The sequence below is a fragment of the Chiloscyllium punctatum genome, chromosome 42, assembly GCF_047496795.1.
Source record: "Chiloscyllium punctatum isolate Juve2018m chromosome 42, sChiPun1.3, whole genome shotgun sequence".
In the NCBI taxonomy this organism is placed as follows: Eukaryota; Metazoa; Chordata; class Chondrichthyes; order Orectolobiformes; family Hemiscylliidae; genus Chiloscyllium; species Chiloscyllium punctatum.
The window spans coordinates 45,771,766-45,785,123 of NC_092780.1; the positions used below are offsets into that span (position 1 = coordinate 45,771,766).

At 43.4% G+C, this 13,358-nt stretch overlaps 1 protein-coding gene across 4 annotated transcripts in view; it reads right to left on the minus strand.

Moving 5' to 3' along the window:
* Positions 1–809: 809 nt before the first annotated feature.
* Positions 810–13,358, minus strand: part of strada (STE20 related adaptor alpha) — a 131,293-nt gene continuing 118,744 nt past the window's right edge. For all 4 annotated transcript variants that reach the window (XM_072561908.1, XM_072561910.1, XM_072561907.1 and 1 more), the window contains 3 exons: positions 2,998–3,239; positions 2,091–2,133; positions 810–1,382 (listed from right to left, as the gene is read on the minus strand). In XM_072561908.1, coding sequence (XP_072418009.1) covers positions 1,230–1,382; positions 2,091–2,133; positions 2,998–3,239 — 438 coding nt within the window. In that variant the 3' untranslated portion in view covers positions 810–1,229. The remainder of the gene's footprint in view (positions 1,383–2,090; positions 2,134–2,997; positions 3,240–13,358) is intronic.

A 13,358-nucleotide genomic window follows, 5' to 3' on the forward strand; every position in this document is an offset into this window, starting at 1 on the left:
TATACCATGCGCCCAGATATAGTTTCATGTTTGGTAGAGATTGAAACTCTGCCTCACAATGTGCTATATTTCCAGTGAGAATCTTGCGAAATTTTTGATCCTTCATTTTAGTTCAAGCAGCTAAAATAAAAAGAAAACTTACACTTCTTCTGACACCTTTCATGTTTGTTACCCAACTTTCTTTCCTCTGGGTTTCTCTCAAGTGTTCAGGAGATTAAACTGTAATTCCCAGAGAGTCCATTGCAATCCTGCAGGGGTGGAGGGTCATATTTGTCCCCACTGGGAATGTAAGGCAGCTTTGTGTGGATTTCAAGGGATTGTGAAAATCTGGCTAAGTTGCTTATGCCAGGCTCAGAGACATCTCAGGCCCAGGTAGGACCCTGGCTGGGACATCAAAACAATGCGTAATGCCTCAAAATGACACCCAATTCTCTGTACGGTGACTGAGCTAGACAGTTGAGAAGAAATCTTGACTCATCAAAACTATAACTGCCACCACTCCTGCTCTAGCTCTGTTGGAAATAGTCCTGAACCAAACCTTAAGGTTTGAAGCTATGTGTCCCACAGCTGAGCTGAGGCCATGTTTTGCAGACTCCTGTTATTTATTTGGATTTGACTCAGCAATTGAGGCAAAATTCCAACAACTGACTGGAGAATCATCCAGGGTCCTAAAGCTGTGCAATGAAATAAAGCCAATCAACCATCTTCAAGAATTGGAAATTTCAGAATCTGAATTCTCTCCTTTGCAAGAGACAAACAATAATAATCCATCTGGGACTCATTCAATATACAATGGTTCCACACAGGTATATCCAAATGTTCTTTTAATATTGACTGAATCTGAATAAATAACAATTCAGGTATAAAGGGGTTTCATGTAAGATAACAATGAAACATCAGAGGACGTTGCACCCCCTCCACTGTGATGAGGGATGCAAAGGCAACAGATCTGCATCCGTGATTCACTGACTGCTGGTACACTGATAGTAAAAGGGCAAAGGTTTCGATCTGACATCTCTCAAATTCAAGTTGAGCAACAATGTTCAGATGGTGGTCCCTGATCCACCTGAGCTGGTTCAATGGGTACGCACATTATTCAGCTTCAATCAGGTATGACGGGTTGCCGGATTCCAGCTAACATTTGCAAGGTAATGGAGTTGGCTTTTATGTAAAAAAAATACAAACATAGACCAGCAGCATCATGCAGCCACTGTGTGTGGTCTCCACTTTCAGAAGTCCCAATCCTCCACATCCAGGTGCTCCAGGCTGGATGTCAGTCCGGCCACACCCCGCAACTCATGTGGGTGAGTCCCTTCCAGGTCTGTCATTGGGGTGACAGGTCGAAGCAGGTCAGGAAGCACCTCTACCACCCGACGCTTCAGCTTGAAAAGAAGAAAACAAAGTCAGTTCGTGTCACAAGTCAGAGAAGAGTGGAAATGACAGCACAGGTGAGCGGACAAGCTAGCGAACAGAGTAACAACTGCTCCCCGCATGAACCCTTCACATAGAAACTTTTACAATTCTTGCATGCTGGCAAGGCTGAGATCTGTAACAACCTTTTTTTCCAATTCACTCTTGGGATGTGGCCATCTCTGATTGAGCCATCCCTAATTGCCCTTGAGAATGTTAGTTTATGAAATTGACAGTAAAAAAATCCTAAATGGTTACAAATTACAGTATTGTGACACCGAGGAATTTATGGCAAAAATTATATTCACTTTTGCAGTGTTTTTACAACTCAGCACCCAGTACCTGGAGTCCCTACCAAGCTTGAACAGAATTACACTGGACACTTGCTTCATCTCACTAGCCATTAAAACAGTATGAAGAACCTCCCTCCTTGCTCTTCCTTCTCCCAACCTTTTATCTCCCATCATCTCACTTCAACCTTCCCACTTCTCCCTTCCACCTCTCACCTCAAGATGCACCGCAGTTAGTGCAGTTCATCAAAATTACAGATTGCTAGGAGCTTCAGAGAAAACTCCCTTCCTTGACAACATCTACTCCATGCCCCTAATAAAAAGGGAGGATACGGACCGATGGGACAACTGAATACATGAAGGATAAATTACTGCATATCATGGACGTACCTGCTTCACAAATGAATGATTGAGCAATGCACTGGCTGAGGGTCTATAATGAACACACAAGGACAAGAATCAATTAAAATGTTGAAACAAACAGCATTAGTTACAGCAATATTCCAGTGAGGGTGATGCAGATAAATCACAGTTTGATAAAATGCCTCCTCAATGCTGCAGTTAGTAAAAGTGGCAGTGAATAACTGCGCCGCATTGACCAGGTAGATCTAGGTCCAATCCCTACCCACGCTGCACTAATTCATCTTAGCTACATGCTACAATTGGCCTGGAGAGGGTAGCAAATAATCAATGACCCACACTGGGATCTGAACAAGTTGTTTCAGAACTGACTTGGATGACCGTCCTGCAATAACAAATGTCTCAAATCATGCATGGAGTTGAAACAAAAACAGAAATTGCTGGAACAACTCAGGTTTGGCAGTATTTGAGGAGAAAGCAAAGTTAACGTTTCAGGTCCAGTGGCCGTTCTTCTATGTTCTGAAGGTCACTGGATCCAAACCTTTACCTGCAGTCTCCTCACAGATGTTCCCACTCTTGCTGAGTTTCTCCAGCAATTTCTGATGTTGTGTCAGATTCCTAACATCCACAGTTCTTTCCTTTACTTTCATATATCGAGATTGATCGGTTAGCTGAAGCATCAAAGTAAGAACAACAGTGTTTGGGCACTTTACATCCATGCATTCTATCTGACCTCAAAATGTCAGTAAGCTAAAATGGAAAGGGCTTCAAATTCTAGCATTTACAATTTTATAAAATGTATTCATATTTATTTGTACATTATAATAAAATTTATAATTTATTTATTAAAAATTTATTTTCATGCAAAGACTAATTTTGAGAACGAAACCCAGCCTGGAAACAGCTAACGGCAAGTTTGTGCTCACAGCGATCATACCTCTGCTCAGGCTCTCGCTGTAAACACAACTCCACAAAGTTGTGGAAGAGCCCAGAGAAGGTCCTGTTGTATGGATGCTGCACCTGCTCTCCATTTGTTGCGCGCGTCCCACAAGCGGCAGAGCTCTCCACGATACCAGAATCCACTGCTGACTGAGAGTTTGTCATCAGCAGCTCCTCCGCAGGAATAGTAGTAGTGTCCAGGAGGCAGGGCACTGTACCATTCAGCTTCTCAAGCAACATCTGAGAAGAGCAAATGATCAATGGAGTAAGAGAGATGTGCAAATCTAAATATTGAATATGAACAAAATAATGAACTTGGTTCCCTGCGGAAGAAAATGCAAAGAAATACAAGGACTTAATGGGCTCCTTCTCTGTCATTTCTCCATTCTCACCTTTGGTTGTCTGTTTGCCACAACTTTTCTGCACTATTGGTTTCCTCGACTGCACTCTCAACATGATTTGCGCAAGTAAAATTTTAAATAATTCACAACAAACTCTCTTTAGGGGTAAACTAAAAGAGTGGTCTATCCAAGCTTTCAACCTGGAGGATAATTTCCAACGCACTATATATAAGCAAACAAGAAAGAAAGAAAATGAGGAAAAGTAATAAATTTCTATCACAGAACTCTCAGAATAATTATGGTGCTGGAGGCTATTGTGCCTTACAGACCTTAAGGTCATTATCCAGTGGAGGCCCTACAAAGTGACTGTGCGCAGAACTTGCCTTTGGGAAGAGGTAGAGACTTAACAACAGGCTCCATACTTTTGGATCATATCCACAGCGACATTAGAAGGAGGTCGTGAGTTGATTGATTGTTGGACAGCTTTTTTTTTTTAAAAAGAAGTCATTTTGGGTTGAGGGCATTGCTGATAGTTTATTGCCCAGAAGAGAAAACCACATTACTGTGGGTCTGCAGCCTCATGGAGGCAGACCAGGTAAGGAAGGCAGTTTTGTTCCCAAAAGGATATTTGTAAACCAGAGGGTGATCATTAGACTCAATTCCAGATTGTTTAATGAATTCAAATTCCACCATTTACTGTGGCTGGATTTGCAACCACATTGCTCAGAACATAGGCCTCTGGATTAACAGTCCAGCAATAATATCACAAGGCAGTCACTTCTTGTGCTGCTGTTAGATACTAGTGATTTTAGTAAAACAAATTTCTGAACCAGCACAGGTGGCAATGTGTGGGACAAGTCATAAAACTTCTCACTGCATTTTTAATGTAAGAGTACATGTGACAATAACTTTCTATTCTATTCTGGGAAGAATTTAAAAGCACAGGAGAGGAAGATGGTTCATGGTAAGAGTCCTCCATTTCTGTTTTTCAGCGGCAGCAGCAACTCGAAGGGCGGAAGCTTGCACCAGGGGCCTGCCGGGAGCAGAGAGTCACTGATTTGAGCTTTTAAGTTTGAAGTCAGAGAGCAGAGGTTTCTGGGAAAGGAGGGACTTCTTATTTTTATTTCCATCCACCTATATAAGTCAGTGTTTTCTCAACCCGAGACCCTACCTTTGTAGGTCCTCCCATCCAACCACTTCCTCTAACCTTAAAGACCAGGGACACTTCTCTTCCTTTTATACTTTGTGATAAGGGGACTAGCAGGGGTGGCAGTGCAGGGAGAGCAATGTTCCTCCTGGATGATGTTTGAGGTGAGGGACGCCATTAATGTCCCATCCAAGTACATCTGCAGGAAGTGCACCCAACTCTCGCTCCTCCAAGACCGTGTTAGGGAACTGGAGTGGGAGCTGGATGAACTTCGGATCATTCAGGAGGCAGAGGCTGTGATAGATAGGAGTTACAGGGAAGTAGTTACTCCTAGGCACGAAGAAAGCTGGGTGACTGCTTGAAGGGGGAAAAACAGTCAGTGGAGGGATCTCCTGTGGTCGTTCCCTTGAAAAACATGTATACCGTTTTGGATACTGTTGAGGGGGACCAGTGGGGCCCAGGTCTTTTGCACAGAGCCTGTCCCTGTTGCACAGAAGGGAAGGAGGGAAAGGAGGAGAGTGTTAGCCATTGGGGACTCAGTAGTTAGAGGCTCAGATAGAAGGTTTGTTGGGAACGAACGAGACCCACGGTTGGTGTGTTGCCTCCCAGGTGCCAGGGTCCGTGGTGTCTTGGATCGTATCTTTGGGGCCCTGAAAGGAGAGGGTGACCAGCCTCAAGTCGTTGTCCATGTAGGTACTAACGACATAGGTAGAAAGAGGGATAGAGATGTAAGGCAGAATTTCAGGGAACTAGGGTGGAAGCTGAGAGCTAGAACAAACAGAGTTGTTATCTCAGGTTTGTTGCCAGTGCCACATGATAGCGAGGCAAGGAAGAGAGAGAGATATCAGCTGAACACGTGGCTGCAAGGATGGTGCAGGAGGGAGGGTTTCAGGTTCTTGGATAATTGGGGCTCATTCTGGGGAAGGTGGGACCTGTACAGATAGGACGGTCTTCACTTGAACCAGAGGGGTACTAATACCTTGGGTGGGAAATTTGCTGGTGCTATTCGGGTGGGTTTAAACTAGCTCAGCAAGGGGATGGGAACCGGAGGTATGGTTGCAGTGCACAGGAGGATGAGAGTAGGGAGGACAAGGACAGGATTTCAGGGTCTCAGGAACGTGCTGGCAGAGAGCGAAGTGGTTTGAAGTGTGTCTACTTCAATGCCAGAAGTATCCGAAATAAGGTAGGTGAGCTTGCAGCATGGATAGGTACCTGGGACTTCGATGTTGTGGCCATTTCAGAGACATGGATAGAGCAGGGTGAGGAATGAATGTTGCAGGTTCCAGGGTTTAGATCTTTCATTAAGAACAGGCAAGGCAGTAAAAGAGGGGGAGGTGTGGCCTTGTTAGTCAAGGATAGTATAATGGTGGCTGAGAGAACTTTTGATGAGGACTCATCTAGTGAGGTAGTATGGGCTGAGGTTAGAAACAGGAGAGGAGAGGTCACACTTCTTGGAGTTTTTTATAGGCCTCCGCAGAGTTCCAGGGAGGTGGAAGAGAGGATTGGCAAAATTATTCTGGGTAGGAGTGACAGGAATAAGGTGGTCTTTATGGGGGACTTTAACTTCCCTAACATTGACTGGAAATGCTATAACTCGAGTATGTCGGATGGATCAATTTTTGTCCAATGTGTACAGGAGGGTTTCCTGACACAGTATGTCGAAGAGCCGACAAGAGGGGAAGCCACACTGGATCTGGTGCTTGGTAATGAACCAGGCCAGGTGTTTGATTTAGTTGTAGGTGAGCACTTTGGAGAGAGTGACCATAATTCAGTTGCATTTAGTTTAACGATGGAAAGGGTTAGGTACATGCCACAGGTCAAGAGTTATCGATGGGGCAAGGGCAATTATAATGCGATTAGGCAGGAATTAGGATGCATAGAATGGGGTAACAAAATGCAGGGGATGGGGACAATGGAAATGTGGAGCTGGTTTAAGGAACAGATATTGCGTATCCTTGATAGGTATGTCCCTGTCAGGCAGGGAGGAAGTGATAAGGTAAGGGAACTGTGGTTTACAACAGAAAATTGCATCTCTTGTTAAGAAGAAGAAGGAGGCGTATGTGTTGATGAGGCAAGGTGCTTCAGATGAGGCGATGGAGAGTTAAAGCTCAACTAGGAAGGATTTAAAGAGAGAGTTAGGAAGAGCAAAGAGAGGACACAAGCAGTCTTTAGTAAACAGAATAAAGGAGAACCCTAAAGCTTTCTATAGGTATGTGAGGAATAAAAGGACGATTAGGGTCGGAATAGGGCCAAAGACAGAAGTGGGAAGTTGAGTGTGGACCCTGTGGAGATCGGAGAGGTGCTAAACGAACATTTCTCATTGGTTTTCACTCAGGAAAAGGAGAATATTGTAGAGGAGAAGAATGAGATATTAGACTAGAAAGGATCAAGGTTAGTTACGACCAGGTGTTATCAATTCTGGAAGGAGTGAAAGTAGACAAGTCCCCTGGGCCAGATGGGATTTATCTGAGGATTCTCTGGGAAGCTAGGGAAGAGATAGCAGAGCCTTTGGCTTTGATATTTGAGTCGTCATTGTCTACTGGTTTGGTACCAGAGGACTGGAAGATTGCAAATGTTGTGCTCTTGTTCAAGGAGGGCAGTAGAGATGACCCAGGTAATCATAGACCAGTGAGCCTTACTTCTGTTGTAGGAAAGGTTTTGGAAAGGGTTTTAGGATTTATAATCATCTAGCAAGCAATAATTTGATTTCAGATAGTCAACATGGTTTCGTCAAGGGCAGGTCGTGTCTCACAAACCTCATTGAGTTTTTTGAGAAGGTGACCAAGCATGTAGATGAGAGTAGGGCAGTTGACGTGGTGTACATGGACTTCAGTAAAGCCTTTGATAAGGTTCCACATGGTAGGCTATTGGAGAAAATGCAGAGGCATGGGATTGAGAGTGAGTTAGCAGTTTGGATTAGAAACTGGCTTTCTGAAAGGCGGCAGCGAGTGGTGCTTGATGGAAAATATTCAGCCTGGAGTCCGGTTACTAGTGGTGTGCCACAAGGATCTGATTTGGGACCAGTACTGTTTGTCATTTTTATAAATGACTTAGACGCAGGCATAGGTGGATGGACGAGTAAATTTGCAGACAACACTAAAGTTGGTGGAGTAGTGGACAGTTTGGAAGAACGTTACAGGTTGCAGGGGGACTTGGATAAACTGCAGAATTGGGCTGAGAGGTGGCAAATGAAGTTTAATGCAGCTAAATGTGAGGTGATGCACTTTGGGAAGAATAATAGGAAGGCAGAGTACTGGGTCAATGGAAAGATTCTTGGTAGTGTGGATGTGCAGAGGGATCTTAGAGTCCATGTACATAGATCCCTAAAAGTTGCCACCCAGGTGGACAGTGCTGTTAAGAAGGCATACGCTGTGTTAGGTTTCATTCGTAGAGGGATTGAGTTCCAGAGCTGCAATATCGTGCTGCAACTATACAAAACGTTGGTGTGGCCACACATGGAATATTGTGTAGAGTACTGGTCACCATATTTCGGGAAGGATGTTGAGGCATTGGAAAAGGTGCAGAGGAGATTTACCAGGATGTTGCCTGGTCTGGAGGGAAGGTCTAATGAGGAAAGGCTGAGGGACTTGGGTCTGTTCTCATTGGCAAGAAGAAGGCTAAAAGGGGATTTGATAGAGACATAGAAGATGATCAGAGGATTAGATAGGGCAGACAGTGAAAGTCTTTTTCCTCGGATGATTACTTCAGCATGTACCAGAGGGCATAACTACAAATTGAGGGGTGATAGATTTAAGACAGATGTCAGAGGTTCTTTACTCAGAGTGGTAAGGGTGTGGAATGCTCTAACTGCTAATATAGTCAATTCAGCCACATTAGAGAAATTTAAACAATCCTTAGATAAGCACATGGATGATTTTGGGATAGTGTAGGGGATGAGCTGAGAATAGTTCATAGGTCGGCCGCAACATCGAGGGCCGAAGGGCCTGTTCTGTTCTGTATTGTTCTATGTTCTATGTTCTAAGAGTGAGGAAGTTCAACTTTCCACCAATCTCCAGTTTGTACCACAGTACAAAAGTAACACTAAAGTATGGAAAAGTCAGTAAAGTTAAACTAAGTTATAAAAACATTTTTTTTTAGATTACTTACAGTGTGGAAACAAGTCCAACAAGACCACACTGCCCCGCCGAAGCGCAACCCACCCATACCCCTACATCTACCCCTTACCTAACACTACGGGCAATTTAGCATGGCCAATTCACCTGACCTGCACATCTTTTGGACTGTGGGAGGAAACCGGAGCACCCGGAGGAAACCCACGCAGACACGGGGAGAATGTGCAGGAACTGAACCCAGGTCGCCTGAGGCAGGAACTGAACCCAGGTCTCTGGCACTGTGAGGCAGCAGTGCTAACCACTGTGCCACCGTGCCGCCCAAAACATGCTAGGTATGGCTGGACAGCTCAGTCAGCAGAATGCCCATCCGTGGCACATGAGGAATCGTGGACACTTCACATGACTCAGACAAATCACATGTATTGTTTTATGTATTTCAGGCTACACAAGTTTCAAGTGGCAGCTGGAGTAGCAGTTTAGGGACAAACAAGCAGATGACCACAATGTAGTCCAAGATAAATAGATAAGCAGTGCACAAGTGTCCAGCGGTCTTGTTCGCTAATTGGTTTTCCATTCTGGAGACTGGCAAAAGCTGCTTAAAGAAATGCATGATTTGGAGATGCCGGTGTTGGACTGGGGTGTACAAAGTTAAAAATCACACAACACCAGGTTATAGTCCAACAGGTTTCAATTAAACCAGTTGGACTATAACCTGGTGTTGTGCGGTTTTTAAAGAAATGCAGTCAGAGCCAAACTCAGGGCACCACAGGTAGCTAAACCTGTACAAAATGGAAAAAGGATGAGTAGGAGAGCATTAGTGAGAAAGGATTCTTTAGTTAGCGGAGCTGACAGGCTTTTGTGAGACTCCTGACTATTGGATAGCATGTTGCTTTTCTCTGGTGCCAGTCATGACCATCAGTAAACAGTTGAAGGATCTTCCTGTGAGGGACACTGAACTGTCAGAGATTGTGATCCATACTGGAACCAATGACATAGGTAGGAAGAGGATATGGTCTTGCAATTTTAATTTAGGGACCTAGGAAATTAGGAACCGCTAAAGTAGTAATCACTAGATTATTCTCAGTACCACGTGCAAATAAGCTTTGGAATAGGAAGGTCCGATAGATGAATGTGTTGCTGAAAAATGGTGCAGGAGACAGGACATTAGATTCCTTTAATACTGGAGTGGCTCAAGTGGAAATGGCAACTCTACAAGCTGTACTACGTGAACAGAGCCAGAACCAACTTCTTTGTACTGTAATTTGCTAGCACTATTTAGGAGGACTTAAGTTAACTCAGCAGCTGTGTGTAAATCACGGGAGAATATCAGAGCATAACAGGGTGCACAAGTTACTGGGAGAACCAGATAACACTAGAGTAGAGAATGGAAGGTTAATAGATGGAGTCAGAGTAAAGGAGAAAGCACTAAAGTCTAAATCAGAGATATGCTGAATGTATAGGAATACATCAAGTATAGATTGTGAAGTTACAGGCACAGATTGCCATGTGGGATTATGGTGTAATAAGGTATTCGGAAAAGTTGCAAAAGGATAAAAAAAGGTGGTGTTTTGATTGAGGAGAACACTGCAGGACTGTGTTGATTTAGCTAGAGTTAAGGAACAAGAACAGTGCAATTACATTGGAGAAAGGAAGCACTGCTCGACCTGGTTCTTGGGAATGTTTGGGAGGTGGGGTCAAGTAGATCAATAGGGGAATATTTAGCAGACAGTGATCATTGCATCGTAACACTTAGGATGATGGTGAAAAATGGCCATGAACAATTGGAGCTGGGCGAGATAGATTAGAACCCAAGCTTGGCAGGGAAAATAAAAGTAGTTGAGCAATGGACTACCTTCAGAGGAAATAAATTAAGCACATTCCCACAAAAGGGAAAAGGGAGGGCAAACAAATCCACAGGTTAGTTCGGATAAATGTGTGGCTGGAGAGACGGCACAGGAGGAAGAACTTTAGATTTCTAGATTTATAGGTTTTTGGGGGGATGGTGGGATCTGTATAAGGCGGACAGATTTTTTCTGAATTGGAATGGGATCAGCATCCTTGTGGTTAGGTTTGTTACTGCTTGAGTTTTAACTAATTTGGCAGGTGGTGTGGTTTGCAGAGAGAATATTCAGCAGGGGGAGATGAGTGGCCAAAATTGGAAGAAATAGCCAGCGAGTCAGGAAGGCACAGACATTATGGCCAATTAAGGCACAAGGGAGTTTGGCAAGATTGGGTAGTATTTATTTTAATGCTAGGAGTTTAACAAAGCAGGTAGATGAGCTGAGGGCAGAAATTAAAGCATGGGTGTATGATGCCATTGCTGTCACTGAGATATGGTTGAGAGAGGGGCAGGAAGAGAGGATAACATCTTAATAGGTCCCTCAAATGAAGCCATATGGTTAGAACTTTAAAAAAACCCACCAAGGAGCTTGAGTATACTATCACAGGCCCCTAACAGTCAGAGAGAAATAGAAGACCAGCTATGTCAGCAAATTTCTCAGGAAGTACTAAAGTAATAGGCTAGTTATAGGAGGGGATTTCAACTTCCCCAACATTAACTGGGGAAATCATTGTGTGAAAGCTCTTAGAGAGAACAGAATTCTTAAAATGCATCCAGGGGAGCTTTTTAAGCCCATACAAGGGAAATCCTGCACTTAAATTTTAGGTAATGAAGCTGGGCACACGATTGAAGTATCAGTAGGGAGTGATCATAGAATAGTACAGCACAGAGACAGGCCCTTTGACCCACTATTTCTGTGCCAACTGATACTCGAGTATTCGACATTTCCACCCTGGGAAAAATATACTTTTATATACTTTTATCAAGTCGCCCTGCAGCCTCTGACACTCTACCAAAAAAAAATCCAAGTTTGCCCTTATAGCTAATACACTCCAATCTAGGCAACGTCCTGGTAAATCTCTTTTGCAACCTCTCCAAAATCTTGACATCCATCCTTAGAGTGTGGCGACCAGAACTGCACACAATACTCAAAATGTGGCCAATCTAAAGTCATATACAAATGCAGCATGACTTGCCAACATTTATATTCACTACCTCTACTGAAGTAGGGAAGCATGCCGTATACCTTCTTTACCACATTATCTACTGGTGTTACCCCTTTTCAGAGTGCATCCAAAAATCCCTGTGTGTCAATGTTCCTAAGGGTCTCGCCATAAACTGAATACTTTCCTTTTACATTTGACCTCCCAAAATGCATCACTTCACACATATCCAGATAAAACTCCATCTACCATTTCTCCACCCAACTTTCCAATTGCTCCATATCCTGCTGCATACTTCCTCACTATCCACAAGTCCATCAACATTCAATCTATTCGCAAATTTACTCATGTGACTACCTTTTCTTCATCCAAATGATTGACATATATTACAAACAACAATTGGGAAAGACTTCAGAGTTCAGAATTCTCGAGGTTAAGATGCAGTTTCAGTTGGTAATTAGGAAAGTAAATATACTGTTAGCTTTCAGTTCAAGAGAGCTAGAATACAAGAGCAGGGATGTACTGCTGAGGCTGTGTAGCCTGTATAGACCACATTTGGAATATTGTGAACAGATTTGGGTTCCGTATCTAAGGACAGGTTTGCTGGCCTCAGAAGGGGTCTAGAAGTTGTCAAAAATGATCCGGGATGAAGGGCATTGTCATATAAGATTCCTGATGAAGGGCTTATGTCTGAAACATTGATTCTCCTGCTCCTCTGATGCTGCCTGACTGGCTGTGCTTTTCCAGCACCATACACTTGACTCTAACCTCCGGCACCTGCAGTCCACACGTTCTCCTCATATAAGGAGCGGTTAAAGGATTCTGGGTATGTACTCAATGGAATTTAGAAGAATGAACAGGCAACCTCCTTGAAACTTACAGAATATTGAACTGCCTGGATAGAATGGATGTGGAAATGGCATTTCCTCTGGTAGGACAGACTAGGACCCAAAGTCACAGCCTCTGAGTGAAGGGATGACCCTTTAGAACTGAGATGAGATGGAATTTCTGCAGCCAGAGGGTGATGAATCTATAGAACTTATTGCCACAGAGGCTGTAGATGCCAAAGTCTTGAGTGTATTTAAGACAGAGATAGGTTATTGATTAGTAAAGGGATCAAGAGTTACTGGGAGAAGACAGGAGATTGGGATTGTGAAACGCATCAGCTATGATCGAATGGTGGAGCAGGCTCAATGGGCCTAATGACTGAATTCGGCTCCTATATCCTATACTCTTACCACTGATCACAGACTTCCAGTCAGAAAAACACCTCTCCATAATACCAAAAGCCAATTTTGTATCCAATTTGCTATCTCATGATTCCATGTGACTTAATCTTCTGGCTCAGCCTATCATGAGGGAGCATGTCAAATACTTTGTTGAAGGTAGACCAGTAGTGTTTACATGGACTTTACTTCATTACTTCATTTTCATTACTTCCTCAAAAAACTCACATTTAAGACACAAACTTCCCCAGGCACAAAGCCATGCTGATTATCCCTAGTAAGATCTTTCTTCTCCAAATATGAATAAACCCTGTCCCTAAGAATCTTCTTCAATAATTTCTCTAATACTGATGTAAGGCTTAACAGCCTGTAATAGCCTTCATTATCCTTCTTAAACAAATGATCAACATAAGTCCCAGAAGGCTGGAGAGTAGCTTATGAGAAATACGGATAGTACAAGATCAATACTTTCCAATAAGGAGAAAGGTTGGGCCTATCAAATCTTATGAAACCTGGATATCAAGGGACATATACACTGGATGAAGAGAAAAAAAAAAGAGATAAGCTTG